This window comes from Ranitomeya variabilis, chromosome 1 (genome assembly GCF_051348905.1).
Source record: "Ranitomeya variabilis isolate aRanVar5 chromosome 1, aRanVar5.hap1, whole genome shotgun sequence".
Taxonomy (NCBI): domain Eukaryota; kingdom Metazoa; phylum Chordata; class Amphibia; order Anura; family Dendrobatidae; genus Ranitomeya; species Ranitomeya variabilis.
In genome coordinates this window covers 716,818,426-716,846,229 of record NC_135232.1, presented here as the reverse complement: position 1 = coordinate 716,846,229, position 27,804 = coordinate 716,818,426, and the positions used below count along the sequence as shown (strand labels likewise).

Genomic DNA, 27,804 nt, shown 5'->3' with positions numbered 1-27,804 from the left:
ACAAAATATGTGTAGACAGTGCACGGCGTGACTTGCCGAGAAGTATACTGGAAAATAAGAACAAAGTTTTAAAACAAACAATTTTTATTGGGGGGAAACAGAAAAAAAAAGGGGAAAGAAACTTAGGGGGTATCAACATCCGCTACCAGCGGTGAACGGTAAGTCTCTGGTGGTTGGGAACGGGGAGAGGAAGAGGATGCGGAGTCAGAGTCCAGGAGACTAGAAGGAAGGTCCAAACCCTCCGCAGGGTATACTGGGGAAAGCGGCACATCTGTAGGGGAGGGAGGAGGCAACACAAGCCTTTGCCAGCTTCTTGGTTGGCCCTGGCTGCTCCTGCTGTGACTAGAGCCCCGACGCGTCCTCGGTGTCGGTATTGGAGCAGCCAGAGCCTCCGTGTGTGTCCTCTTCCTTCTTTTCCTCTCTCCCGCGGCAGCTCCCCCAGAATGACGGCTACGGGAGGATGAGGGCCTGGCAGGAGCAGGAGTCGGCGGCACAATCCTATGGTGCCTGTGTTGGCGTCGCTCGGCACGTGGACCTCGGTGGGGTGGCTGGAGTGTCTCTGCAGCAGGAGTCGGAGTCATGCTAGCCAGCGACGGCACTACGGGCATTGTCGCTGACTGCATGACCCGAGCCTGCTGCAGAGCCCTCACGTAGGCAGTGTTGCAGGCCTGCATCACCGAAATCTGGAGTTCCGGCGTAAGGTGTTCCACCATGCCCTTAGCAATGGAACTAAAAAAATGTTTGGCCGGACTCGAGAGCTCGGATTCCATAGTTTCAAGGCGTCGGTCGATATTGGACAGACGAGTGTCCATTTTATCGCTCAACGCCTTGAAACAGTTCTGGAAAACCGTGCTCAAATGCAAAAATTCGGGCATGGCTGGCCTGTCCGAGGCCCGCTGGTGCTGTCGGGAATTCCCGAACGAAGGTGCGCCAGAGGCCTCGGGCAGGGGAACACCTGATGGTCCAGCTGCCGGTTCTCCAGATGGTGGTGCAAGCCTGCTGTCACTGTGGGAGGGCTGTGACGGGTCAGATGGCGATTCATGAAGGTCCGCTCCTGCGGGGCGAGCTCTCTCGAGGGTGCTGCTGTGTGTCCTGTGAAAAGATTAGGAAAAAATTAGTCTTCAATTAATAACCTATCACATACGCCAACTTCTGTAACAAAATTAACATTACATGACACAACAATACATTACAATCCCCTGTCTCTCAGTCTGTGTGGCCTATAATAAATTGCTGATTGTTATCGCCAGCTAACCATTATGGCTGACGATAACAATCATGGACATACCTACGGCAGAAAATGACTGTTCATTCCCGCTGCCAAAACATTTTTACCGCATACCTCTGTCATCGTTACAAAAATTTTTTTGTCAAACAATCTTTCTTGACGCTGTCTATGCTGCAAAAATAGTATAACGTTGAGGCTATTGAGGATTTTGTCAGGATTTTTCATCAGGATTTGGAGCCAAAACCAGGAGTGGAACAATTAGAGGAAAAGTATAATAGAAACATATGCACCACTTCTACATTTATCACCCACTCCTGGTTTTGGCTACAAAACCTGATGAAAAAGCCTGACAAAATCCTGACAAAATCCTGACGTGTGCACATACCCTTAAAGTCAAGATAAAAATGTAAAAATAAAAAAATTAAAAAAAAACAAAACACAGTGACTTTGCTGATCTGATCGCAGGAACGGCCATGACGTTAGGATCATGTGATCGAGACGTCATCATTATTCCTGCGATCAGAACTACCCTGACTCAGAACGTAACCTGTCATGGACTACAAGGACTCATGCTTAACCCAAAAAATTACTAATGGGCTATACCATTCCACTAGGGAAAAAGTTACGTGGATGGCCAATATGCTACGCTGACTACATGGATGGCCAATACACTATGTGCCTGGGAAATATACTATGTGGATACGTGGCTAGAACGTGTACTATGTGGCTGCGATATAGTGGCCTGGCAATATACTATGTGGATGCACAATGTACGTGGCTGGGCAATGTACTATGTGGCTGTGCAATATGCTATGTGGCTGGGCAATGTACTATGTGGCTGTGCAATATGCTATGTGTCTGGGCAATGTACAATGTGGCTGTGCAATATGGTATGTGGACAAAATACTTACTGTCGGCGGCCAAGGATTGGTCTTAGGAACTGTAGTGCCCTGTTATATTTGTAGGGCACAGACTTGGCCGCAGCAGCACCACTCCGAGATTGCTCCTCCTCAGCACGGAGCCCCTTATTGAAACGGTCCTTCATGGATCGCCATCTGGTCCTCAACTTTTTAACTGTGAATGCAAAGAAAAAAAAAGGTTACATATTTAGTATTTTAAAAGGATAAAACAACCGTGTGCGATGGAAAGTTTAGGCGTTGATCGCATCACACACGGTTGTGTTTATCCTGGCAAGATGGGTCATAGCAGCGTATCAGCAATACTCACGAAAGTTGCCTTTGTCCTTCGCTGAGGCACTGTCAAAGCCATCCCACAGCGACTTTGCCACCTCTACCCACAAACGCCTCAACACCACCTGGTCCATGTGCCGGGGGTCACGGCTGTCCCACAACGGGCCACGCTCCTGGATGCTGGAGATCAGGAGGTCCACATCGATTTCAGTATCTCCTTGGTCCCGTTGTGAAACCTAGAAAAATTAGAAAACATTAACCCCTTCCTGACATCGGACGCACTATCCCGTCGAGGTGGGGTGGGCCCGTATGACCACCGACGGGATAGTACGTCATCACCGATCAGCGGCGCTCACGGGGGGAGCGCGGCCGATCGCGGCCGGGTGTCAGCTGCATATCGCAGCTGACATCCGGCACTATGTGCCAGGAGCGGTCACGGACCGCCCCCGGCACATTAACCCCCGGCACACCGCGATCAAACATGATCGCGGTGTACCGGCGGTATAGGGAAGCATCGCGCAGGGAGAGGGCTCCCTGCGGGCTTCCCTGAGACCCCCGGAGCAACGCGATGTGATCGCGTTGCTCCGAGGGTCTCCTACCTCCCTCCTCGCCGCAGGTCCCGGATCCAAGATGGCCGCGGCATCCGGGTCCTGCAGGGAGGGAGGTGGCTTACCGAGTGTCTGCTCAGAGCAGACACTTGGTAAGCCTGCAGCCCTGCACAGCAGATCGCAGATCTGGCAGAGTGCTGTGCACACTGCCAGATCAATGATCTGTGATGTCCCCCCCGGGACAAAGTAAAAAAGTAAAAAAAATTCCCCACATGTGTGTAAAAAAAAAATAAAAAAAAATATCCTAAATAAAGAAAAAAAAATATATATTATTCCCATAAATACATTTCTTTAGCTAAATAAAATTAAAAAAAACAATAAAAGTACACATATTTAGTATCGCTGCGTCCGTAACGACCCAACCTATAAAACTGCCCCACTAGTTAACCCCTTCAGTAAACACCGTAAGAAAAAAAAAAAAGAGGCAAAAAACAACGCTTTATTATCATACCGCCGAACAAAAAGTGGAATAACACGCGATCAAAAAGACTGATATAAATAACCATGGTACCGCTGAAAACGTCATCTTGTCCCGCAAAAAACGAGCCGCCATACAGCATTATCAGCAAAAAAATAAAAAAGTTATAGTCCTGAGAATAAAGCGATACCAAAATAATTATTTTTTCTATAAAATAGTTTTTATCGTATAAAAGCGCCGAAACATAAAAAAATGATATAAATGAGATATCACTGTAATCGTACTGACCCGACGAATAAAACTGCTTTATCAATTTTACCAAACGCGGAACGGTATAAAGGCCTCCCCCAAAAGAAATTCATGAATAGCTGGTTTTTGAACACTCTGCCTCACAAAAATCGGAATAAGAAGCGATCAAAAAATGTCACGTGTCCGAAAATGTTACCAATAAAAACGTCAACTCGTCTCGCAAAAAACAAGATCTCACATGACTCTGTGGACTCAAATATGGAAAAATTACAGCTCTCAAAATGTGGTAACGCAAAAAATATTTTTTGCAATGAAAAGCGTCTTTCAGTGTGTGACGGCTGCCAATCATAAAAATCCGCTAAATAACCCGCTATAAAAGTAAATCAAACCCCCCTTCATCACCCCCTTAGTTAGGGAAAAATAAAAAAATAAAAAAATGTATTTATTTCCATTTTCCCATTAGGGTTAGGGCTAGAGTTAGGACTAGGGTTAGGGCTAGGGTTAGGGCTAGGGTTGGGGCTAAGGTTAGGGCTAGGGTTAGGGTTAGGGCTAGGGTTGGGGCTAGGGTTAGGGCTAGGGTTGGGGCTAGGGTTAGGGCTAGGGTTGGGGCTAGGGTTAGGGCTAGGGTTAGGGCTAGTGATACGGCTAGTGTTAGGGCTAGTGATAGGGCTAGTGATAGGGCTAGTGTTATTGCTAGGGTTAGGGCTAGGGTTATGGCTAGGGTTGGGGCTAGGGTTGGGGCTACAGTTAGGGTTGGGGCTAAAGATAGGGTTAGGGTTTGGATTACATTTACGGTTGGGAATAGGGTTGGGTGTGTCTGGGTTAGAGGAGTGGTTAGGGTTACTGTTGGGATTAGGGTAAGGGATGTGTTTGGATTAGGGTTTCAGTTATAATTGGGGGGTTTCCACTGTTTAGGCACATCAGGGGCTCTCCAAACGGGACATGGCATCCGATCTGAATTCCAGCCAATTCTGCGTTGAAAAAGGAAAACAGTGCTCCTTCCCTTCAGAGCTCTCCCGTGTGCCCAAACAGGGGTTTACCCCAACATATGGGGTATCAGAGTACTCAGGACAAATTGGACATCATCTGTTGGGGTCCAATTTCTCCTGCTACCCTTGGGAAAATACAAAACTGGGGGCCAAAAAATAAGTTTTGTGGGAAAAAAAAGATTTTTTTATTTTCACGGCTCTGCGTTGTAAACTGTAGTGAGACACTTGGGGGTTCAAAGTTCTCACAACACATCTAGATAAGTTCCTTGGGGGGTCTAGTTTCCGATATGGGGTCACTTGTGGGGGGTTTGTACTGTTTGGGTACATCAGGGGCTCTGCAAATGCAACGTGACGCCTGCAGACCAATCCATTTAAGTCTGCATTCCAAATGGCGCTCCTTCCCTTCCGAGCTCTGTCATGCGCCCAAACAGTGGTTCCCCCCCACATATGGGGTATCAGCGTACTCAGGACAAATTGGACAACAACGTTTGGGGTCCAATTTATCCTGATACCCTTGTGAAAATACAAAACTGGGGGCTAAAAAATCATTTTTGTGAAAAAAAAAAAGAATTTTTATTTTCACGGCTCTGCGTTATAAACTGTAGTGAAACACTTGGGGGTTCAAAGTTCTCACAACACATCTAGATAAGTTCCTTGGGGGGTCTAGTTTCCAATATGGGGTCACTTGTGGGGGGTTTGTACTGTTTGGGTACATCAGGGGCTCTGCAAATGCAACGTGACGCCTGCAGACCAATCCATTTAAGTCTGCATTCCAAATGGCGCTCCTTCCCTTCCGAGCTCTGTCATGCGCCCAAACAGTGGTTCCCCCCCACATATGGGGTATCAGCGTACTCAGGACAAATTGGACAACAACGTTTGGGGTCCAATTTATCCTGATACCCTTGTGAAAATACAAAACTGGGGGCTAAAAATCATTTTTGTGAAAAAAAAAGGAATTTTTATTTTCACGGCTCTGCGTTATAAACTGTAGTGAAACACTTGGGGGTTCAAAGCTATCAAAACACATCTAGATAAGTTCCTTAGGGGGTCTAATTTCCAAAATGGTGTCACTTGTGGGGGGTTTTAATGTTTAGGCACATCAGGGGCTCTCCAAACGCAACATGGCATCCCATCTTAATTCCAGTCAATTTTGCCTTGAAAAGTAAAATAGCGCTCCTTCCCTTCCGAGCTCTGCTATGCGCCCAAACAGTGGTTTACCCCCACATATGGGGTATCGTCGTACTCAGGACAAATTGCACAACAACTTTTGTGGTCTAATTTCTTCTCTTACCCTTGGGGAAATAAAAAAATGGGGGCGAAAAGATCATTTTTGTGAAAAAATATGATTTTTTATTTTTACGGCTCTGCATTATAAACGTCTGTGAAGCACTTGTTGGGTCAAAGTGCTCAACACACATCTAGATAAGTTCCTTAAGGGGTCTACTTTCCAAAATGGTGTCACTTGTGGGGGGTTTCAATGTTTAGGCACATCAGGGGCTCTCCAAATGCAACATGGCGTCCCATCTCAATTCCAGTCAATTTTGCATTGAAAAGTCAAATGGCGCTCCTTCCCTTCCGAGCTCTGCCCTGCGCCCAAACAATGGTTTACACCCACATATGGGGTATCAGCGTACTCAGGACAAATTGCACAACAATTTTTGGGGTCCAATTTCTTCTCTTACCCTTGGGAAAATAAAAAATTGGGGGCGAAAAGATCATTTTTGTGAAAAAATATGATTTTTTATTTTTACGGCTCTGCATTATAAACTTCTGTGAAGCACTTGTTGGGTCAAAGTGCTCACCACACATCTAGATAAGATCCTTAGGGGGTCTACTTTCCAAAATGGTGTCACTTGTGGGGGGTTTCAATGTTTAGGCACATCAGGGGCTCTCCAAATGCAACATGGCGTCCCATCTCAATTCCAGTCAATTTTGCATTGAAAAGTCAAATGGCGCTCCTTTCCTTCCGAGCTCTGCCATGCGCCCAAACAGTGGTTTACCCCCACATATCGGGTATCAGCGTACTCAGGACAAATTATACAACAAATTTTGGGGTCTATTTTCTCCTGTTACCCTTGGTAAAATAAAACAAAATTGGAGCTGAAATAAATTTTGTGTGAAAAAAAGTTAAATGTTTATTTTTATTTAAACATTCCAAAAATTCCTGTGAAACACCTGAAGGGTTAATAAACTTCTTGAAAGTGGTTTTGAGTACCTTGAGGGGTGCAGTTTTTAGAATGGTGTCACACTTGGGTATTTTCTATCATATAGACCCCTCAAAATGACTTCAAATGAGATGTGGTCCCTAAAAAAAAATGGTGTTGTAAAAATGAGAAATTGCTGGTCAACTGTATTTTGCGTGACATATGTCTGTGATTTAAGGGCATAAAAATTCAAAGTTGGAAAATTGCGAAATTTTCAAAATTTTCGCCAAATATTCGTTTTTTTCACAAATAAACGCAAGTTATATCGAAGAAATTTTACCACTATCATGAAGTACAATATGTCACGAGAAAACAATGTCAGAATCGCCAAGATCCGTTAAAGCGTTCCAGAGTTATAACCTCATAAAGGGACAGTGGTCAGAATTGTAAAAATTGGCCCGGTCATTAATGTGCAAACCACCCTTGGGGGTGAAGGGGTTAAGGTTACAAATATGAAAATATTAACAACCACCAGCACCTGTCATGATATGTCCTTTGCCCTATCCTTTGCCATTTGATGTATGTATATTGATGTTTTCTACACCTGTATTTTGGAATTTTTTTGTGCAGGGAGTTCAACTTTATGTTACCTTCCCCCAATACTTGCTGCCCTGAAAAGCTATATGTAATTAAGCTTAGTAAACATCCCTAGTGAAAGCAGGATGCTACTCAAATGTAATGTTCCTCACATCAGGATGCTACTCAAAAAAAAATATATATATACTCACTCGCCGGCCTGACGCCACATCTTGGCCCCGAGCTCTCTGCTCCCGCTGACTGCCTTCCCCCTCACTTGAAGAAGCCTGTAAAAATTGTATACAAAAATTATTGTCAATGCTACAAATGGCAGCGAATAGTAAGCAACTGGACATAATTACTCACCGCACTCCCCCGCGCCGATTGGCTATGCTCAGAAGAACTTGGCATTCTTGAAAAATTGTTCTGCAAGAAAAAATGAGCAAAAAATCACATCCAATAACACATACAATAAAATAGGCCCAAAACATTAAAACAACCACAATTGACTGTTGACTGATAGGACAATGCAAACTCAAAAAGCGACACCACAACGCCATACATTGCAAGAGAATACAATAGAAGAAACAATACAAGAATAGACCCAAACAAAATTCAGCAAAAATAGACACCTATGTCCAAATTTTTAAATATAAAAACTTCCAAAAAAAACCTTAGAGGAAAAAAAAGGCACAATGAAATAGCAAGCTAATGAACGCCATACTTTACAATTACAACAAGACATGATCCAAAACAACACCATCTGGTGACATCTAACCACAGAAATACATCAGAAAAAGGCGAAAAATACCATTCTAGATAATAAGCAATAAACATTACGGGACAACCGCTGTTACAATATACAGCAACCAAAAGAAAAACCATAGTCAAATAGAAAAGAAAACACATGAAATTAAAAAAAAAGGGCCCCACCAAAAAAAAAAAAAAATTTAACTACACACTTGGCAATGCAAACAGTCAAGGAAGGAGATATATGCCATACGGAAAACGACGTAAAACCATCAGAGATAAAAAAAAAAAAAGAGGGAAAATACAATTGAAAATAATATAGCAGCACGGAACAATACAATACAAATGAAACATCATAAATGTAGCCCCCCCACCAGCAAGAAAAGACACTCAAGGAAAGAAAAAAAAATGCCAACAGCATAATAAAACACAGCAAGACATGAGCCAAGAAAACGCCATACGGTTACCCCCAACAATAGAAACCAAAAAAAGACATGCACCAGAAATTTAACAATAAAAAATCAGCCAAAAAAAAGACATTGAACAACCGCATGACACCAGAACAACCCAAAATCCATTAAAACCAATCCAAAACCAAGCAAGGCCGAAGACAATAAACGCCAGCATAAAGTACATCAGAACCAGATTTACAAAACACAAAATTTCAATAACCCACAGTGCCATAACCGTACAATAGCACAGACCAAACATTGCACAAATTAAATAAAAATCAAGAAATAAAACACAGAATAAAAAATATGCAAAGAGAAATATATACTTACAGGTTTGGAAAGCAGATTCCCTTCAGTCAGTCTTCTCTGTAGATAGCCTTGTGAAAGACAATGGCAAACCCCTTTTTTTTTTAATATATATATATAGTGTTTTTTTAGTGTCTAGACAAAGTCTAGACAATGTTTTGCATTTTTTATTGGAAAACGCATGCGTCGTACAACGCACCACGACGCAAGTACTTGCGTCGTTTGTGTTGTCAATACAAGTCAATGGGGTAAAAGGCGCATCGACGACGCAAACACGCCGCAAACACGACGCATGCGTTTTTGAAAAGGTCAGCGCCGCCCGAAAAATGCAACATGTTGCGTTTGCCGCGCCCTGACAGGTGCGCCCTAACGCCGCATGCGGCGTACAACGCAACACAACGCATGACAACGCATGTACATGCGGCCCCATGCGGCGCCAATGTTAAAGATAGGGCCGCACGACGCATGCGTTTTCTTGCGGCGGCGACGCTGCGGCGCACACCGCAAATGTGAACGTAGCCTTAGCAACTCACCATGTGGACACTGGCATCAATCCCCCAGTAAGGCAGTCTGCATACCGGGTGTCAGCAGAGGTGAAGGCGCACATTAAGGAACAAGTAGAGGAGATGCTAGACCTCAAGGTAATACAAAAATCCCAGAGTGCCTGGACCTCGCCTGTGGTTCTTGTCCTGAAAAAGGACCGTACTATCTGGTTCTGTGTAGACTACAGGAAATTTAATCTACTGACTACATGTGAGGTCTACCCCATGCCGATAGACAAGCTGTTAGAACAGCTGCTAAAGCATCGTACCTCACCATCAAGGACTTAAGTAGGGGATATTGGCAGATACCCCTGACCAAAGAAGCTCAGGAGAGGTCTGCCTTTATAACGCCATTCGGGCTGCTTGAGTTTTTGCTGATGGCCTATCTCGCCAAGGTGGGGCAGAACTAGATACGTGCTCGGGAGCAGACCTGTAAGTCAACCCCCGTGCACGTTCATAAGGAGGGAGGTGTAGTGAAATATGTATAGGTATGAACGTGTGACTAACAGTAATTTAACATCTGTTCTGAGACTGCAGGTCTCACAGCATATGTTATCCTGAGAAGGCAGTCTCCTGTCTCCAATCACGCCAGGGGGCCTTGCTAAGAACCAGGAAGAAGGGGAAGTGTTTCATACCTTCTGGCTCTTTTGAAGAGAGATGTCAGGCTGACACTATCTATCTATGAGAAACATTACACAAAGAATTTCAGAGAAAATAATATATTCATTGGTGGAGTGGCCATGGTCTCGTCAAAAACAAGCAATTATAATATTAACATGAGAGGCTGGTCTTGAAATTTGACCTCCAGGGTGACTCTATAAATTAGGCCTACACACAAAGAAAGTTGTTAACAGACTGAGGGACAGCCAAGCTGATGTGATCAATTTCATATAAGTCCGCCCCTCAGGGAGCAGAAAGCAGACTACAACGTTAGATATTTCTGTAAATTTTCTCCCGTATATTTTCATAACTGTTTTGCATATTTGTATGTCACTTTTTAATCCCATATTTTTATACCCTTTTTTTATTGTAAGCACTGTACCTTTTCTATTAAAGCTTAAAACTTTAATAAGTCTGAACCTTGCATGCTATAAAGAATCCATAGGCTTATGATTGGCATACAGTAGTAGTAATATTTCCGGGATTCATCGCCCGTTTGTTCGGTGAGTGGTGGCAGCGTGTATGAGCGGAGTGTGTGAACTATTCCGGGGTGTGATTTATACTCCCATTAAAGCATAGGACAGAGGTTGAATGCTGGACTGAGTGAGAGGAGAAAGATTAACCCTTGCATGCGCAACCCCAAGTCACGTGCTCAGAAGTAGGTACGTGACACCTCCTATCCATCACTAGAGATCAGTGGTGACATCACTGAGAATGCCTCTTATATTGCACGAAATTCTATTAGAGTGTGCGGTGAACTGAATTCCTATACATACTTGGGACCACTGGTCCGATACACCAGCACCTAGCCTTATTAAGGCTGAGTGCATGCCAAAGACCCTTTCTATCCTATCACTAGAGATCAGCGGTGACATCACTGAGAATGCCTCCTATCCATCACTAGAGATCAGCAGTGACATCACAGAGAATGCCTCCTATCCATCACTAGAGATCAGCGGTGACATCACTGAGAATGCCTCCTATCCATCACTAGAGATCAGCGGTGACATCACTGAGAATGCCTCCTATCCATCACTAGAGATCAGAGGTGACATCACCGAGAATGTCTCCTATCCATCACTAGAGATCAGCGGTGACATCACCGAGAATGTCTCCTATCCATCACTAGAGATCAGCGGTGACATCACCGAGAATGCCTCCTATCCATCACTAGAGATCAGCAGTGACATCACAGAGAATGCCTCCTATCCATCACTAGTGATCAGCGGTGACATCACTGAGAATGCCTCCTATCCATCACTAGAGATCAGCGGTGACATCACTGAGAATGCCTCCTATCCATCACTAGAGATCAGCGGTGACATCACTGAGAATGCCTCCTATCCATCACTAGAGATCAGCGGTGACATCACTGAGAATGCCTCCTATCCATCACTAGAGATCAGCGGTGACATCACTGAGAATGCCTCCTATCCATCACTAGAGATCAGCGGTTACATCACTGAGAATGCCACATATCCATCACTAGAGATCAGCAGTGACATCACAGAGAATGCCTCCTATCCATCACTAGTGATCAGCGGTGACATCACTGAGAATGCCTCCTATCCATCACTAGAGATTAGCGGTGACATCACTGAGAATGCCTCCTATCCATCACTAGAGATCAGCGGTGACATCACTGAGAATGCCTCCTATCCATCACTAGAGATCAGCGGTGACATCACTGAGAATGCCTCCTATCCATCACTAGAGATCAGCGGTGACATCACTGAGAATGTCTCCTATCCATCACTAGAGATCAGCGGTGACATCACTGAGAATGCCTCCTATCCATCATTAGAGATCAGCGGTGACATCACTGAGAATGCCTCCTATCCGTCACTAGAGATCAGCGATGACATCACTGATAATTCCTCCTATCCATCACTAGAGATCAGCTGTGACATCACTGAGAATGCCTCCTATCCATCACTAGAGATCAGCGGTGATATCACTGAGAATGCCGCCTATCCATCACTAGAGATCAGCGGTGACATCACTGAGAATGCCTCCTATCCATCACCAGAAATCAGCTGTGACATCACTGAGAATGCCTCCTATCCATCACTAGAGATCAGCGGTGACATCACTGAGAATGCCTCCTATCCATCACCAGAGATCAGCGGCGACATCACTGAGAATGCCTCCTTTCCATCACTAGAGATCAGCGGTGACATCACTGAGAATGTCTACTATCCATCACTAGAGATCAGCGGTGACATCACTGAGAATGCCTCTTATCCATCAGTAGAGATCAGCGGTGACATCACTGAGAATGCCTCCTATCCATCACTAGAGATCAGCGGTGACATCACTGAGAATGCCTCCTATCCATCACTAGAGATCAGAGGTGACATCACTGAGAATGCCTCCTATCCATCACTAGAGATCAGCGGTGACATCACTGAGATGCCTCCTATCCATCACTAGAGATCAGCGGTGACATCACTGAGAATGCCTCCTATCCATCACTAGAGATCGGCAGTGACATCACTGAGAATGTCTCCTATCCATCACTAGAGATCAGCGGTGACATCACTGAGAATGCCTCCTATCCATCACTAGAGATCAGCGGTGACATCACTGAGAATGCCTCCTATCCATCACCAGAGATCAGCAGTGACATCACTGAGAATGCCTCCTATCCATCACTAGAGATCAGCGGTGACATCACTGAGAATGCCTCCTATCCATCACAAGAGATCAGAGGTGACATCACTGAGAACGCCTCCTATCCATCACTAGAGATCGGCAGTGACATCACTGAGAATGCCTCCTATCCATCACTAGAGATCAGAGGTGACATCACTGAGAACGCCTCCTATCCATCACTAGAGATCGGCAGTGACATCACTGAGAATGCCTCCTATCCATCACTAGAGATCAGAGGTGACATCATTGAGAATGCCTCCTATCCATCACTAGAGATCAGCGGTGACATCACTGAGAATGCCTCCTATCCATCACTAGAGATTAGCGGTGACATCACTGAGAATGCCTCCTATGCATCACTAGAGATCAGCGGTGACATCACTGAGAATGCCTCCTATCCATCACTAGAGATCAGCGGTGACATCACTGAGAATGCCTCCTATCCATCACTAGAGATCGGCGGTGACATCACTGAGAATGCCGCCTATCCATCACTAGAGATCGGCGATGACATCACTGAGAATGCCGCCTATCCATCACTCGAGATCAGCGGTGACATCACTGAGAATGCCTCCTATCCATCACTAGAGATCGGCGGTGACATCACTGAGAATGCCTCCTATCCATCACTAGAGATCAGCGGTGACATCACTGAGAATGCCTCCTATCCATCACTAGAGATCAGCGGTGACATCACTGAGAATGCCTCCTATCCATCACTAGAGATCAGCGGTGACATCACTGAGAATGCTGCCTATCCATCACTAGAGATCAGCGGTGACATCACTGAGAATGCCTCCTATCCATCACTAGAGATCAGCGGTGACATCACTGAGAATGCCTCCTATCCATCACTAGAGATCAGCGGTGACATCACTGAGAATGCCTCCTATCCATCACTAGAGATCAGCGGTGACATCACTGAGAATGCTGCCTATCCATCACTAGAGATCAGCGGTGACATCACTGAGAATGCCTCCTATCCATCACTAGAGATCAGAGGTGACATCACTGAGAATGCCTCCTATCCATCACTAGAGATCGGCAGTGACATCACTGAGAATGCTGCCTATCCATCACTAGAGATCAGCGGTGACATCACTGAGAATCCCCCCTATCCATCACTAGAGATCAGCGGTGACATCACTGAGAATGCCTCCTATCCATCTCTAGAGATCAGCGGTGACATCACTGAGAATGCCTCCTATCCATCTCTAGAGATCAGCGGTGACATCACTGAGAATGCCTCCTATCCATCACTAGAGATCAGAGGTGACATCACTGAGAACGCCTCCTATCCATCACTAGAGATCGGCAGTGACATCACTGAGAATGTCTCCTATCCATCACTAGAGATCAGCGGTGACATCACTGAGAATGCCTCCTATCCATCACCAGAGATCAGCGGTGACATCACTGAGAATGCCTCCTATCCATCACTAGAGATCAGAGGTGACATCACTGAGAACGCCTCCTATCCATCACTAGAGATCGGCAGTGACATCACTGAGAATGCCTCCTATCCATCACTAGAGATCAGAGGTGACATCATTGAGAATGCCTCCTATCCATCACTAGAGATCAGCGGTGACATCACTGAGAATGCCTCCTATCCATCACTAGAGATTAGCGGTGACATCACTGAGAATGCCTCCTATGCATCACTAGAGATCAGCGGTGACATCACTGAGAATGCCTCCTATCCATCACTAGAGATCAGCGGTGACATCACTGAGAACGCCTCCTATCCATCACTAGAGATCGGCGGTGACATCACTGAGAATGCCGCCTATCCATCACTAGAGATCGGCGATGACATCACTGAGAATGCCGCCTATCCATCACTAGAGATCGGCGATGACATCACTGAGAATGCCTCCTATCCATCACTAGAGATCGGCGATGACATCACTGAGAATGCCGCCTATCCATCACTCGAGATCAGCGGTGACATCACTGAGAATGCCTCCTATCCATCACTAGAGATCGGCGGTGACATCACTGAGAATGCCTCCTATCCATCACTAGAGATCAGCGGTGACATCACTGAGAATGCCTCCTATCCATCACTAGAGATCAGCGGTGACATCACTGAGAATGCCTCCTATCCATCACTAGAGATCAGCGGTGACATCACTGAGAATGCCTCCTATCCATCACTAGAGATCAGCGGTGACATCACTGAGAATGCTGCCTATCCATCACTAGAGATCAGCGGTGACATCACTGAGAATGCCTCCTATCCATCACTAGAGATCGGCAGTGACATCACTGAGAATGCCCCCTATCCATCACTAGAGATCAGCGGTGACATCACTGAGAATGCCTCCTATCCATCACTAGAGATCAGCGGTGACATCACTGAGAATGCCTCCTATCCATCACTAGAGATCAGCGGTGACATCACTGAATGCCTCCTATCCATCTCTAGAGATCAGCGGTGACATCACTGAGAATGCCTCCTATCCATCACTAGAGATCAGAGGTGACATCACTGAGAACGCCTCCTATCCATCACTAGAGATCGGCAGTGACATCACTGAGAATGTCTCCTATCCATCACTAGAGATCAGCGGTGACATCACTGAGAATGCCTCCTATCCATCACCAGAGATCAGCGGTGACATCACTGAGAATGCCTCCTATCCATCACTAGAGATCAGAGGTGACATCACTGAGAACGCCTCCTATCCATCACTAGAGATCGGCAGTGACATCACTGAGAATGCCGCCTATCCATCACTAGAGATCAGCGGTGACATCACTGAGAATGCCTCCTATCCATCACTAGAGATTAGCGGTGACATCACTGAGAATGCCTCCTATGCATCACTAGAGATCAGCGGTGACATCACTGAGAATGCCTCCTATCCATCACTAGAGATCAGCGGTGACATCACTGAGAATGCCTCCTATCCATCACTAGAGATCAGCGGTGACATCACTGAGAATGCCTCCTATCCATCACTAGAGATCAGCGGTGACATCACTGAGAATGCCTCCTATCCATCACTAGAGATCAGCGGTGACATCACTGAGAATGCCTCCTATCCATCACCAGAGATCAGCGGTGACATCACTGAGAATGCCTCCTATCCATCACTAGAGATCAGCGGTGACATCACTGAGAATGCCTCCTATCCATCACCAGAGATCAGCGGTGACATCACTGAGAATGCCTCCTATCCATCACTAGAGATCAGCGGTGACATCACTGAGAATGCCTCCTATCCATCACTCGAGATCAGCGGTGACATCACTGAGAATGCCTCCTATCCATCACTAGAGATCGGCGTTGACATCACTGAGAATGCCTCCAATCCATCACTAGAGATCAGCGGTGACATCACTGAGAATGCCTCCTATCCATCACCAGAGATCAGCGGTGACATCACTGAGAATGCCTCCTATCCATCACTGTAGATCAGCGGTGACATCACTGAGAATGCCTCCTATCCATCACTATAGATCAGCGGTGACATCACTGAGAATGTCTCCTATCCATCACTAGAGATCAGCGGTGACATCACTGAGAATGCCTCCTATCCATCACTGTAGATCAGCGGTGACATCACTGAGAATGCCTCCTATCCATCACTAGAGATCAGCGGTGACATCACTGAGAATGCCTCCTATCCATCACTAGAGATCAGCGGTGACATCACTGAGAATGCCTCCTATCCATCACTAGAGATCAGCGGTGACTAGTGTTGAGCGATACCGTCCGATACTTGAAAGTATCGGTATCGGAAAGTATCGGCCGATACCGGCAAAATATCGGATCCAATCCGATACCGATACCCGATACCAATACAAGTCAATGGGACTCAAGTATCGGACGGTATTCCTGATGGTTCCCAGGGTCTGAAGGAGAGGAAACTCTCCTTCAGGCCCTGGGAACCATATAAATGTGTAAAAGAAAGAATTAAAATAAAAAATATTGCTATACTCACCTGTCCGACGCAGCCGGGACTTCAGCGAGGGAACCGGCAGCGTTGTTTGTTTAAAAATCGCGCTATTACTTGGTTACGTGAATTCCCGGCTTGTGATTGGTCAGGTCGGCCATGTTGCCGGGACGCGGACCAATCACAGCAAGCCGTGACGAAATTACGTCACGGCTTGCTGTGATTGGTCCGCGTCCCGGCAATATGGCCGCCCTGACCAATCACAAGCCGGGACGTCACGGGAGGCTGGACACGCGCTCATTTTAAAATGGGCGCGTGTCCAGCCTCCCGTGACGTCACGGCTTGTGATTGGTTGCGCCGCGATCAACCAATCACAAGCCGGAAGGCTGGACGCGCTCATTTTGAAATGGGCGCGTGTCCAGCCTCCCGTGACGTCACGGCTTGTGATTGGTTGCGCCGCGATCAACCAATCACAAGCCGGGAGGCTGGACGCGCTCATTTTGAAATGGGCGCGTGTCCAGCCTCCCGGCTTGTGATTGGTTGACCGCGACGCAACCAATCACAAGCCGTGACGTCACGGGAGGCTGGACACGCGCCCTTTTTAAAATGAGCGCGTTTCCAGCCTCCCGTGACGTCACGGCTTGTGATTGGTTAATGGCGGCCATGTTGCCGGGACGCGGACCAATCACAGCAAGCCGTGACGTATTTTCGTCACGGCTTGCTGTGATTGGTCCGCGGCCCGGCAACATGGCCGCCCTGACCAATCACAAGCCGGGACTTCGCGTAACCATGTAAAAGCGGGAATTTTAAACAAACAACGCTGCCGGTTCCTGCGCTGAGGTCCCGGCTGCGTCGGACAGGTGAGTATTGCGATATTTTTTATTTTAATTCTCTATTTTACACATTTTAACATTAATGTTGTTCCGATACCCGATACCACAAGAGTATCGGAATCCCGATACAGCAAGTATCGGCCGATACCCGATACTTGCAGCATCGGAATGCTCAACACTAGCGGTGACATCACTGAGAATGCCTCCTATCCATCACTAGAGATCAGCGGTGACATCACTGAGAATGCTGCCTATCCATCACTAGAGATCAGCGGTGACATCACTGAGAATGCCTCCTATCCATCACTAGAGATCAGAGGTGACATCACTGAGAATGCCTCCTATCCATCACTAGAGATCAGCGGTGACATCACTGAGAATGCCTCCTATCCATCACTAGAGATCAGAGGTGACATCACTGAGAATGCCTCCTATCCATCACTAGAGATCAGCGGTGACATCACTGAGAATGCTGCCTATCCATCACTAGAGATCAGCGGTGACATCACTGAGAATGCCTCCTATCCATCACTAGAGATCAGCGGTGACATCACTGAGAATGCCTCCTATCCATCACTAGAGATCAGAGGTGACATCACTGAGAATGCCTCCTATCCATCACTAGGGATCAGCGGTGACATCACTGAGAATGCCTCCTATCCATCACTAGAGATCAGCGGTGACATCACTGAGAATGCTGCCTATCCATCACTAGAGATCAGCGGTGACATCACTGAGAATGCCTCCTATCCATCACTAGAGATCAGCGGTGACATCACTGAGAATGCCTCCTATCCATCACTAGAGATCAGCGGTGACATCACAGAGAATGCCTCCTATCCATCACTAGAGATCAGCGGTGACATCATCTCTAGTGCTGAGACGCAGGTAAAGTTTCTTTGTCAGGTGATATTTTCTGGTTAAACAATAATCTCAGTAACATTTTACTTTGTAGCCTGATGTATTACACTTAAAAACAGCTACAAAATTATAAAACTGGCACAAAAATGGGCATCAAATTGGGCACCGAAAGGCGTTAATGAAAGGGTTAAATGACTTTAGGCCACTGATCTCACACTGCACACATATAGAACAGGGAGCCCCATATCAAACCCAGGTCCCTCCAGCCAGGCCCAAATGCGTTCTGGGCATCAGAATTGGCATCAAAGTGGGCAGACAATCAATTATGGCAATTTGAATAAGTAACTGGTGTTTTTAAGGGGTTAATTGACTCTGGGCCACTGATCTCACACTAGGAATGCACAGATGTAATTTAACCCCTTAAAAACACCAGCTACTTATTCAAACGGCCAAAATCGACTGCCCACCTTGATGCCAGTTCTGATGCCGAGAACCCATTTGGGCCTGGCTGGAGGGACCTGGGTTTGATGTGGGGCGCCCTGTTCTATATGTGTGCAGTGTGAGATCAGTGCCCTAAAGTCATTTAACCCTTTAATTAACGCCCTTCGGTGCCCAATTTGATGCCCATTTTTGTGCCAGTTTTATAATTTTTGTAGCTGTTAAGTGTATTCACATCAGGGCACCTCGCCGCATTGTATGTTATTATTGTGATGCTTATTATTTGTTGTTAACCCTATAAAAACAGAAAAGAAAAAATTGCCGAATAAGAAACCAGCTTCAGCCTTGTGGCTCCACCAGTGTATGTCCGATCCCACTTTATGGGGAGCTCTGGCGTTTGTCCCAATAGTTCAACACGTGTCCCAAAAAGCTGTGAGACAGACCCCCAATACCGGACAGCCTCCCCCCACTAAAACCAGGCAACCACCCCCCACACCGGACAACCCCCTTTAGGCTCTGTGCACACGTTGCGGTTTTGACGCTGCGGATCTGCAGCAGTTTTGCATGCGGTGTACAGTACCACGTAAACCTATGGAAAACAAAATCCGCAGTGCCCATGCTGCGGAAAATTCTGCGCGGAAACGCTGCGTTGTTTATTCCACAGCATGTCAATTCTTTGTGCGGATTCCGCAGCGCTTTACACCTGCTCCATAATAGGAATCCGCAGGTGGAATCAGCAGTAAGTGTGGAAAAATCCGCCCCCCATTCCGCAGCGTGTGCACATAGCCCACCTCTCACACAGCAGTCACTTCTTCCCTCAGTACACCGTTGCTATTCGTCACTTTGATGCGGCATTTCTGATCAGTAACCGTGCAGACAGGACTGGTTCCGCCGTTCTCGTCCTTTGCGGAGCTCATTGCTCTCATGTGCGGAGACTGCTCTGCTCTCGGCCGGCGGCAGGGACCCGGGTGACGAGTGTGCACTGCGCCTGCAGGGGGCGCTCAGCTTAACCCTTTCAGCACGCTGATGCCACTTTCTGTGCCTGTTCACACCGGAATCCGCGCTACATTGTTTTTTTTTTATAGTTTCTCTGTTGTTTAACCTGGGAAAAAAGAGCAAAGCAGAAAAACAAAACAACAACAGCGCCAGCTGAAGGAAACCAGCTGCGGCTCGTAGCGCTGAGACGTGAGGCGGCGCGGGCATGACGTCATGTACCACGTGTACGCGCCTCCCTCGCGCAGGTCGCCTGCAGTTGCTGCCATCTTTCTGCTCAGTCGGTAACATGCCGGCCGCCAACGAGAAGGAGACGGAGCTGTCAGAGCGGATAGAGACCTTCATCACTGGCCTGAAGAGGGGTGGCGGGCGGCAGAGCTCGGAGGAGACGGCGCGAGAGACGGTGTCACTACTGCGCAGAATCATCGCCCAGGCCAGATGGGGAAATGCCGGTGAGCGAGACCCGCGTGACCGAGAGCGCGCAGCGCGTACACGTCCCTGTGTGTATACTCACTACACAGTCACTCCTCCTGTCCTGTATATACACTGCACAGTACCGCTCCTCCTGTCCTGTATATATACACTGCACAGTACCACTTCTCCTGTCCTGTATATATACACTGTACAGTACCACTCCTCCTGTCCTGTATATATACACTGCACAGTACCACTCCTCCTGTCCTGTATATACACTGCACAGTACCGCTCCTCCTGTCCTGTATATATACACTGCACAGTACCACTTCTCCTGTCCTGTATATATACACTGCACAGTACCACTCCTCCTGTATATATACACTGCACAGCACCACTCCTCCTGTCCTGTATATATACACTGCACAGTACCACTCCTCCTGTCCTGTATATATACACTGCACAGTACCACTTCTCCTGTCCTGTATATATACACTGCACAGTACCACTCCTCCTGTCCTGTATATATACACTGCACAGTACCTCTCCTCCTGTCCTGTATATATATACACTGCACAGTACCACTCCTCCTGTCCTGTATATATACACTGCACAGTACCACTCCTCCTGTATATATACACTGCACAGTACCACTCCTCCTGTCCTGTATATATACACTGCACAGTACCACTCCTCCTGTCCTGTATATATACACTGCACAGTACCACTCCTCCTGTATATATACACTGCACAGTACCACTTCTCCTGTCCTGTATATATACACTGCACAGTACCACTCCTCCTGTCCTGTATATATATACACTGCACAGTACCACTCCTCCTGTCCTGTATATATACACTGCACAGTACCACTCCTCCTGTCCTGTATATATACACTGCACAGTACCACTCCTCCTGTCCTGTATATAAACACTGCACAGTACCTCTCCTCCTGTCCTGTATATATACACTGCACAGTACCACTCCTCCTGTCCTGTATATATACACTGCACAGTACCACTCCTCCTGTCCTGTATATATACACTGCACAGTACCACTCCTCCTGTCCTGTATATATACACTGCACAGTACCACTCCTCCTGTCCTGTATATATACACTGCACAGTACCACTCCTCCTGTCCTGTATATATACACTGCACAGTACCACTCCTCCTGTCCTGTGTATATATACACTGCACAGTACCACTCCTCCTGTCCTGTATATATACACTGCACAGTACCACTCCTCCTGTATATATACACTGCACAGTACCGCTCCTCCTGTCCTGTATATATACACTGCACAGTACCGCTCCTCCTGTCCTGTATATATACACTGCACAGTACCACTCCTCCTGTCCTGTATATACACTGCACAGTACCACTCCTCCTGTCCTGTATATATACACTGCACAGTACCACTCCTCCTGTCCTGTATATATACACTGCACAGTACCACTCCTCCTGTATATATACACTGCACAGTACCGCTCCTCCTGTCCTGTATATATACACTGCACAGTACCACTCCTCCTGTCCTGTATATATACACTGCACAGTACCACTCCTCCTGTCCTGTATATATACACTGCACAGTACCACTCCTCCTGTCCTGTATATATACACTGCACAGTACCACTTCTCCTGTCCTGTATATATACACTGTACAGTACCACTCCTCCTGTCCTGTATATATACACTGCACAGTACCACTCCTCCTGTATATACACACTGCACAGTACCACTCCTCCTGTCCTGTATATATACACTGCACAGTACCACTCCTCCTGTCCTGTATATATACACTGCACAGCACCACTCCTCCTGTCCTGTATATATACACTGCACAGTACCACTCCTCCTGTGCTGTACATATACACTGCACAGTACCACTCCTCCTGTCCGGTGTATATATACACTACACAGTACCACTCCTCCTGTCCTGTATATATACACTGCACAGTACCACTCCTCCTGTCCTGTATATATACACTGCAGAATACCACTCCTCCTGTCCTGTATATATACACTGCACAGTACCACTCCTCCTGTCCTGTATATATACGCTGCACAGTACCACTCCTCCTGTCCTGTATATATACGCTGCACAGTACCACTCCTCCTGTCCTGTATATATACGCTGCACAGTACCACTCCTCCTGTCCTGTATATATACGCTGCACAGTACCACTCCTCCTGTCCTGTATATATACACTGCACAGTACCACTCCTCCTGTCCTGTACATATACACTGCACAGTACCACTCCTCCTGACCTGTATATATACACTGCACAGTACCACTCCACCTGTCCTGTACATATACACTGCACAGTACCGCTCCTCCTGTCCTGTATATATACACTGCAAAGTACCACTCCTCCTGTCCTGTATATATATACTGCACAGTACCACTCCTCCTGTCCTGTATATATATACTGCACAGTACCACTCCTCCTGTCCTGTATATATACACTGCACAGTACCACTCCTCCTGTATATATACACTGCACAGTACCACTCCTCCAGTCCTGTATATATACACTGCACAGTACCACTCCTCCTGTCCTGTATATACACTGCACAGTACCACTCCTCCTGTCCTGTATATATACACTGCACAGTACCACTCCTCCTGTCCTGTATATACACTGCACAGTACCACTCCTCCTGTCCTGTATATATACACTGCACAGTACCACTTCTCCTGTCCTGTATATACACTGCACAGTACCACTCCTCCTGTCCTGTATATATACACCGCACAGTACCACTCCTCCTGTCCTGTATATATACATTGCACAGTACCACTCCTCCTGTCCTGTGTATATACACTGCACAGTACCACTCCTCCTGTCCTGTGTATATACACTGCACAGTACCACTCCTCCTGTCCTGTATATATACACTGCACAGTACCACTCCTCCTGTCCTGTATATATACACTGCACAGTACCACTCCTCCTGTCCTGTATATATACACTGCACAGTACCACTCCTCCTGTCCTGTATATATACACTGCACAGTACCACTCCTCCTGTCCTGTATATATACACTGCACAGTACCACTCCTCCTGTCCTGTATATATACACTGCACAGTACCTCCTCCTGTCCTGTATATATACACTGCACAGTACCACTCCTCCTGTCCTGTATATATACACTGCACAGTACCACTCCTCCTGTCCTGTATATATACACTGCACAGTACCTCCTCCTGTCCTGTATATATACACTGCACAGTACCACTCCTCCTGTCCTGTATATATACACTGCACAGTACCACTTCTCCTGTCCTGTATATACACTGCACAGTACCACTCCTCCTGTCCTGTATATATACACCGCACAGTACCACTCCTCCTGTCCTGTATATATACATTGCACAGTACCACTCCTCCTGTCCTGTGTATATACACTGCACAGTACCACTCCTCCTGTCCTGTATATATACACTGCACAGTACCACTCCTCCTGTATATATACACTGCACAGTACCACTCCTCCTGTCCTGTGTATATACACTGCACAGTACCACTCCTCCTGTCCTGTATATATACACTGCACAGTACCACTCCTCCTGTCCTGTATATATACACTGCACAGTACCACTCCTCCTGTCCTGTATATATACACTGCACAGTACCACTCCTCCTGTCCTGTATATATACACTGCACAGTACCACTCCTCCTGTCCTGTATATATACACTGCACAGTACCTCCTCCTGTCCTGTATATATACACTGCACAGTACCACTCCTCCTGTCCTGTATATATACACTGCACAGTACCACTCCTCCTGTCCTGTATATATACACTGCACAGTACCTCCTCCTGTCCTGTATATATACACTGCACAGTACCACTCCTCCTGTCCTGTATATATACACTGCACAGTACCACTCCTCCTGTCCTGTATATATACACTGCACAGTACCTCCTCCTGTCCTGTATATATACACTGCACAGTACCACTCCTCCTGTATATATACATTGCACAGTACCACTCCTCCTGTCCTGTATATATACACTGTACAGCACCACTCCTCCTGTCCTGTATATATACACTGCACAGTACCACTCCTCCTGTCCTGTATATATACACTGTACAGTACCACTCCTCCTGTCCTGTATATATACACTGCACAGCCCCACTACTCCTGTCCTGTGTATATACACTGCACAGTACCGCTTCTCCTGTACAGTATATATATGTATATATATATATATATATATATATATATATATATATATATATATATATATATATATATATATATATATATATATATATATATATATATATATATATATTGCACAGTACAACTCCTCCTGCCCTGTATAGTGGGTGTTTGGCCATGTTCACGAATTCTGTATATTACCTCAGTATTTATAAGCCAAATCCAGGAGTGGAACAATCAGAGAAGTATAATAAAAACACTTCACCGCTTATGTATTTTTCAACCTCTCGTGGTTTTGAGTTACAAATACTGATGTAAAATACTGACTCAATATTGAACTTGTGAACGTGGCCAGATGCTCAGTACCTGTATGTGACCCATATTTAGAAAATGTCCTTCCCCAGTGCGCCCACCCAACCCCACCCCATATGCATAGGGCATTTACCCCTATATGACCCACTTCCTGTTTCCTGGGTGCTTTACAGACATACAGGTTCACAAGAGGAGTCCGGTCCTAGCCGCGTGGCTCACTATCCTGGAGGGGAAGAACTGCTGATAAGTCAGTGCGGTGGGCGCAGGGTTACTGCAGCCTGGAAGCAACATGCTGCCTTGTTGCGCTTCTGTGCACAGGGCTGATATATTTGGGGGGTCCATTTGATGGTGTTTTCACATCTTCCAGGTGAATTGATGGACATTATCCGTAGAGAGGGAAGGAGAATGACCACAGCTCAGCCGTCTGAGACCACAGTGGGCAACATGGTGCGACGTGTCCTGAAGCTGATACGCGAGGAATACAGTAGGTGAGGGTGGCCAAGCCAATGGTCCCTTCAATTATGTTGTCTGCCTCTTCTCCCTCTGGCCCCATCTTCCCCCCCATGGATCCCCTGTTCTCTTTACCTTTCCCCACCACCACCGCCATGATTCCACTATCTGTCTCCCGCCTCGGGTCCCCACTGTTTCTCCACCTTTCTCCCCACTTGTTCTCTCCTAAGGCTCCCTGGGTTGGTCGCTGCACCCCTTCCCTCCCCGGGGTTGGTCGCTGCACCCCTTCCCTCCCCGGGGTTGGTCGCTGCACCCCTTCCCTCCCCGGGGTTGGTCGCTGCACCCCTTCCCTCCCCGGGGTTGGTCGCTGCACCCCTTCCCTCCCCGGGGTTGGTCGCTGCACCCCTTCCCTCCCCGGGGTTGGTCGCTGCACCCCTTCCCTCCCCGGGGTTGGTCGCTGCACCCCTTCCCTCCCCGGGGTTGGTCTCTGCACCCCTTCCCTCCCCAGGGTTGGTCTCTGCCCTCCTGGCACCATGTTCTCTGTGCAGGTTACGAGGGTGCAGCGAGGAAAATGAGCAGCAGGAGTCTCTGCACAAGCTGGTGATGGCTGAGGGTTCAAATGACGACTTTAACACCCCATTCCCACTGCTGAAGGCCAACGTGATCGAGGTGGTGAACGAGCTGCTGATTGAACTGGGTAATTATGACGCAGTAGATAGATCATGCATCGGGGCACTTGTACGCCGCCACTTGCCTGTGGCTGCGGGGTGAGTGGCACCAGTCAGCTGTGGCCGCCTGCCCCGCGCGTCTTTCAGTGCACTGTGGCGGCCTGCCCCGGGCATCCTGTTAGTCCACTGTGGCCACGGCTCACCTCCTCTACTCACTCTATTATTTCTGCTACAGAGGGGACGACAGACAACATCGCAGCTCAGGCCAAAGAACACATTCACTCCAATGAGGTGATCATGACCCTCGGGTGCTCACACACAGTACAACTCTTCCTGGAAGAAGCTGCCCGAAAGCGCAAATTCCATGTCATTGTGGCTGAGTGCGCCCCCTTCTGTCAGGTATGTGGTGTGTCTTGGTGGTGGAGCATGGCCCTTCTGGCGGGAATGTGGCTTGTCTTGGTGGTGGAGGGAGACCCCTTCTGGCGGGTGTGTGGCATGTCTTGGTGGCGACAGGTGCCCCCTTCTGGTGGGTATGTGGCGTGTCATGGTGTTGGAGGGCACCCCTTCTGGCATGTCTTGGTGGCGGAGGACGACCCCTTCTGGCGGGAATGTGGTTTGTCTTGGTAGCGGAGGGCACCCCGTTTTGGTGGGAATGTGGCTTGTCTTGGTGGTGGAGGGAGACCCCTTCTGGCGGGTGTGTGGCGAGTCTTGGTGGCGAAGGGTGCCCCCTTCTGGTGGGTATGTGGCGGAGGGTGCCCCCTTCTGGTGGGTATGTAATGTGTATTGGTGGTGGATCTTGCTGGTGGAGGGTGCCCCCTTCTGGCTGGTATGTGGTGTGTCCTGGTGGCGGAGGGAGCCCCCTTCAGGGCAGGTGCACTTCTTAGGCCGGTACCAGGAGTGCATTCACTTTGGCTGAATTCTCCTTACAGGGCCATGACATGGCAGTCAGTTTATCCAAGGCAGGAATAGAGACTACAGTCATCACGGACGCCGCCATTTTTGCCGTCATGTCACGTGTAAATAAGGTAAGTAATGGAGGTAGCAGGGGTCTGGGAGGGGGGGGGCCCACCGTCTTGTCTCTCATCAGTCTTTCTTATCTTTTCTTCATTTCTAGGTCATCATAGGGACTAAGACCATCTTGGCCAATGGCTCTCTGCGGGCCGTGTCTGGCACACACACCCTTGCCCTAGCGGCAAAGCATCACTCCACCCCCCTCATAGTGTGCGCCCCCATGTTTAAGCTCTCGCCTCAGGTACCCACTTATTTCTGTGGTGCGGAATCTGATGGTGCAGTGTCATTAAAGGCTGGGAAGGGGGGGTTCGCTTGGAGGAGGGGACGCAGTGTGTGTGTGTGTGTGTCTGTCACTGGGAGCAGGGATCGCTCGCTGAGAAGAGGGGATGTGGTGGGGTGTAGTGTCAGGGGGACCTCTCTCTGGGAGGAGGGGGTGTAGTGTCCGGGAGGCCTCTCTGGTAGGAGGGGGTGCAGTGTCAGAGGGGGCTCGGAGGAGGCAGCACAGTGTCGTGGTAGGGGTTGCAGCGTCTGATTTTTGTTATCTTCACAGTTTCCTAATGAAGAAGATTCCTTCCACAAATTTGTGTCTCCACAAGAAGTCCTTCCCTTCTCAGAGGGTGAGTGTTGAGCGACTATGCCAGGGTGGGTGTTCCGGGGAAGACTCATACTCATGCTCTGTGTTTCCCACAGGTGAGATCCTGGCGGAGGTCAGCGCTCACTGTCCCATCTTTGATCACGTTCCGGCGGAGCTTATCACACTCTTCATATCCAATATTGGGGGGAACGCCCCATCCTATATCTACCGGCTGATGAGCGAGCTTTACCACCCCGCCGACCACGAGCTGTGAAGTAATAAACACATGCCAGGCTGACACTGTTTGTGCCTTTATTTTGTCAGCTGCCATCTCAGTTGCCGCTGCCTCAGACGACGCAAGTTTGGGGATGGAGAAACCTGGGGAAATAGAGACA

General features: G+C 47.5%; 3 protein-coding genes across 3 annotated transcripts in view; 1 reads left to right on the top strand and 2 right to left on the bottom strand.

The window, feature by feature from the left end:
* Positions 1-97: 97 nt before the first annotated feature.
* Positions 98-19,991, bottom strand: LOC143780542 (uncharacterized). Its single transcript, XM_077267557.1, has 6 exons — positions 19,596-19,991; positions 7,769-7,828; positions 7,615-7,689; positions 2,456-2,654; positions 2,140-2,302; positions 98-1,092 (listed from the first exon to the last, which is right to left on the bottom strand). The coding sequence occupies exons 2-6, from the start codon at positions 7,811-7,813 to the stop codon at positions 123-125; spliced, it is 1,452 nt and encodes a 483-aa protein (XP_077123672.1). The 5' UTR covers positions 7,814-7,828; positions 19,596-19,991; the 3' UTR covers positions 98-122.
* Positions 19,992-20,006: 15 nt separating this feature from the next.
* On the top strand, positions 20,007-27,707 carry EIF2B2 (eukaryotic translation initiation factor 2B subunit beta). Its single transcript, XM_077267558.1, has 8 exons — positions 20,007-20,249; positions 25,074-25,194; positions 25,705-25,853; positions 26,060-26,223; positions 26,754-26,849; positions 26,939-27,076; positions 27,386-27,452; positions 27,526-27,707. Exons 1-8 carry the CDS (start codon positions 20,087-20,089, stop codon positions 27,681-27,683), a joined length of 1,056 nt encoding a protein of 351 aa, XP_077123673.1. The 5' UTR covers positions 20,007-20,086; the 3' UTR covers positions 27,684-27,707.
* MLH3 (mutL homolog 3) overlaps positions 27,705-27,804 on the bottom strand; it is a 55,515-nt gene continuing 55,415 nt past the window's right edge. Inside the window, exon 11 of the mRNA XM_077281117.1 lies at positions 27,705-27,787. Within this exon, the coding sequence (XP_077137232.1) occupies positions 27,722-27,787 (66 nt within the window). The 3' untranslated portion in view covers positions 27,705-27,721. The remainder of the gene's footprint in view (positions 27,788-27,804) is intronic.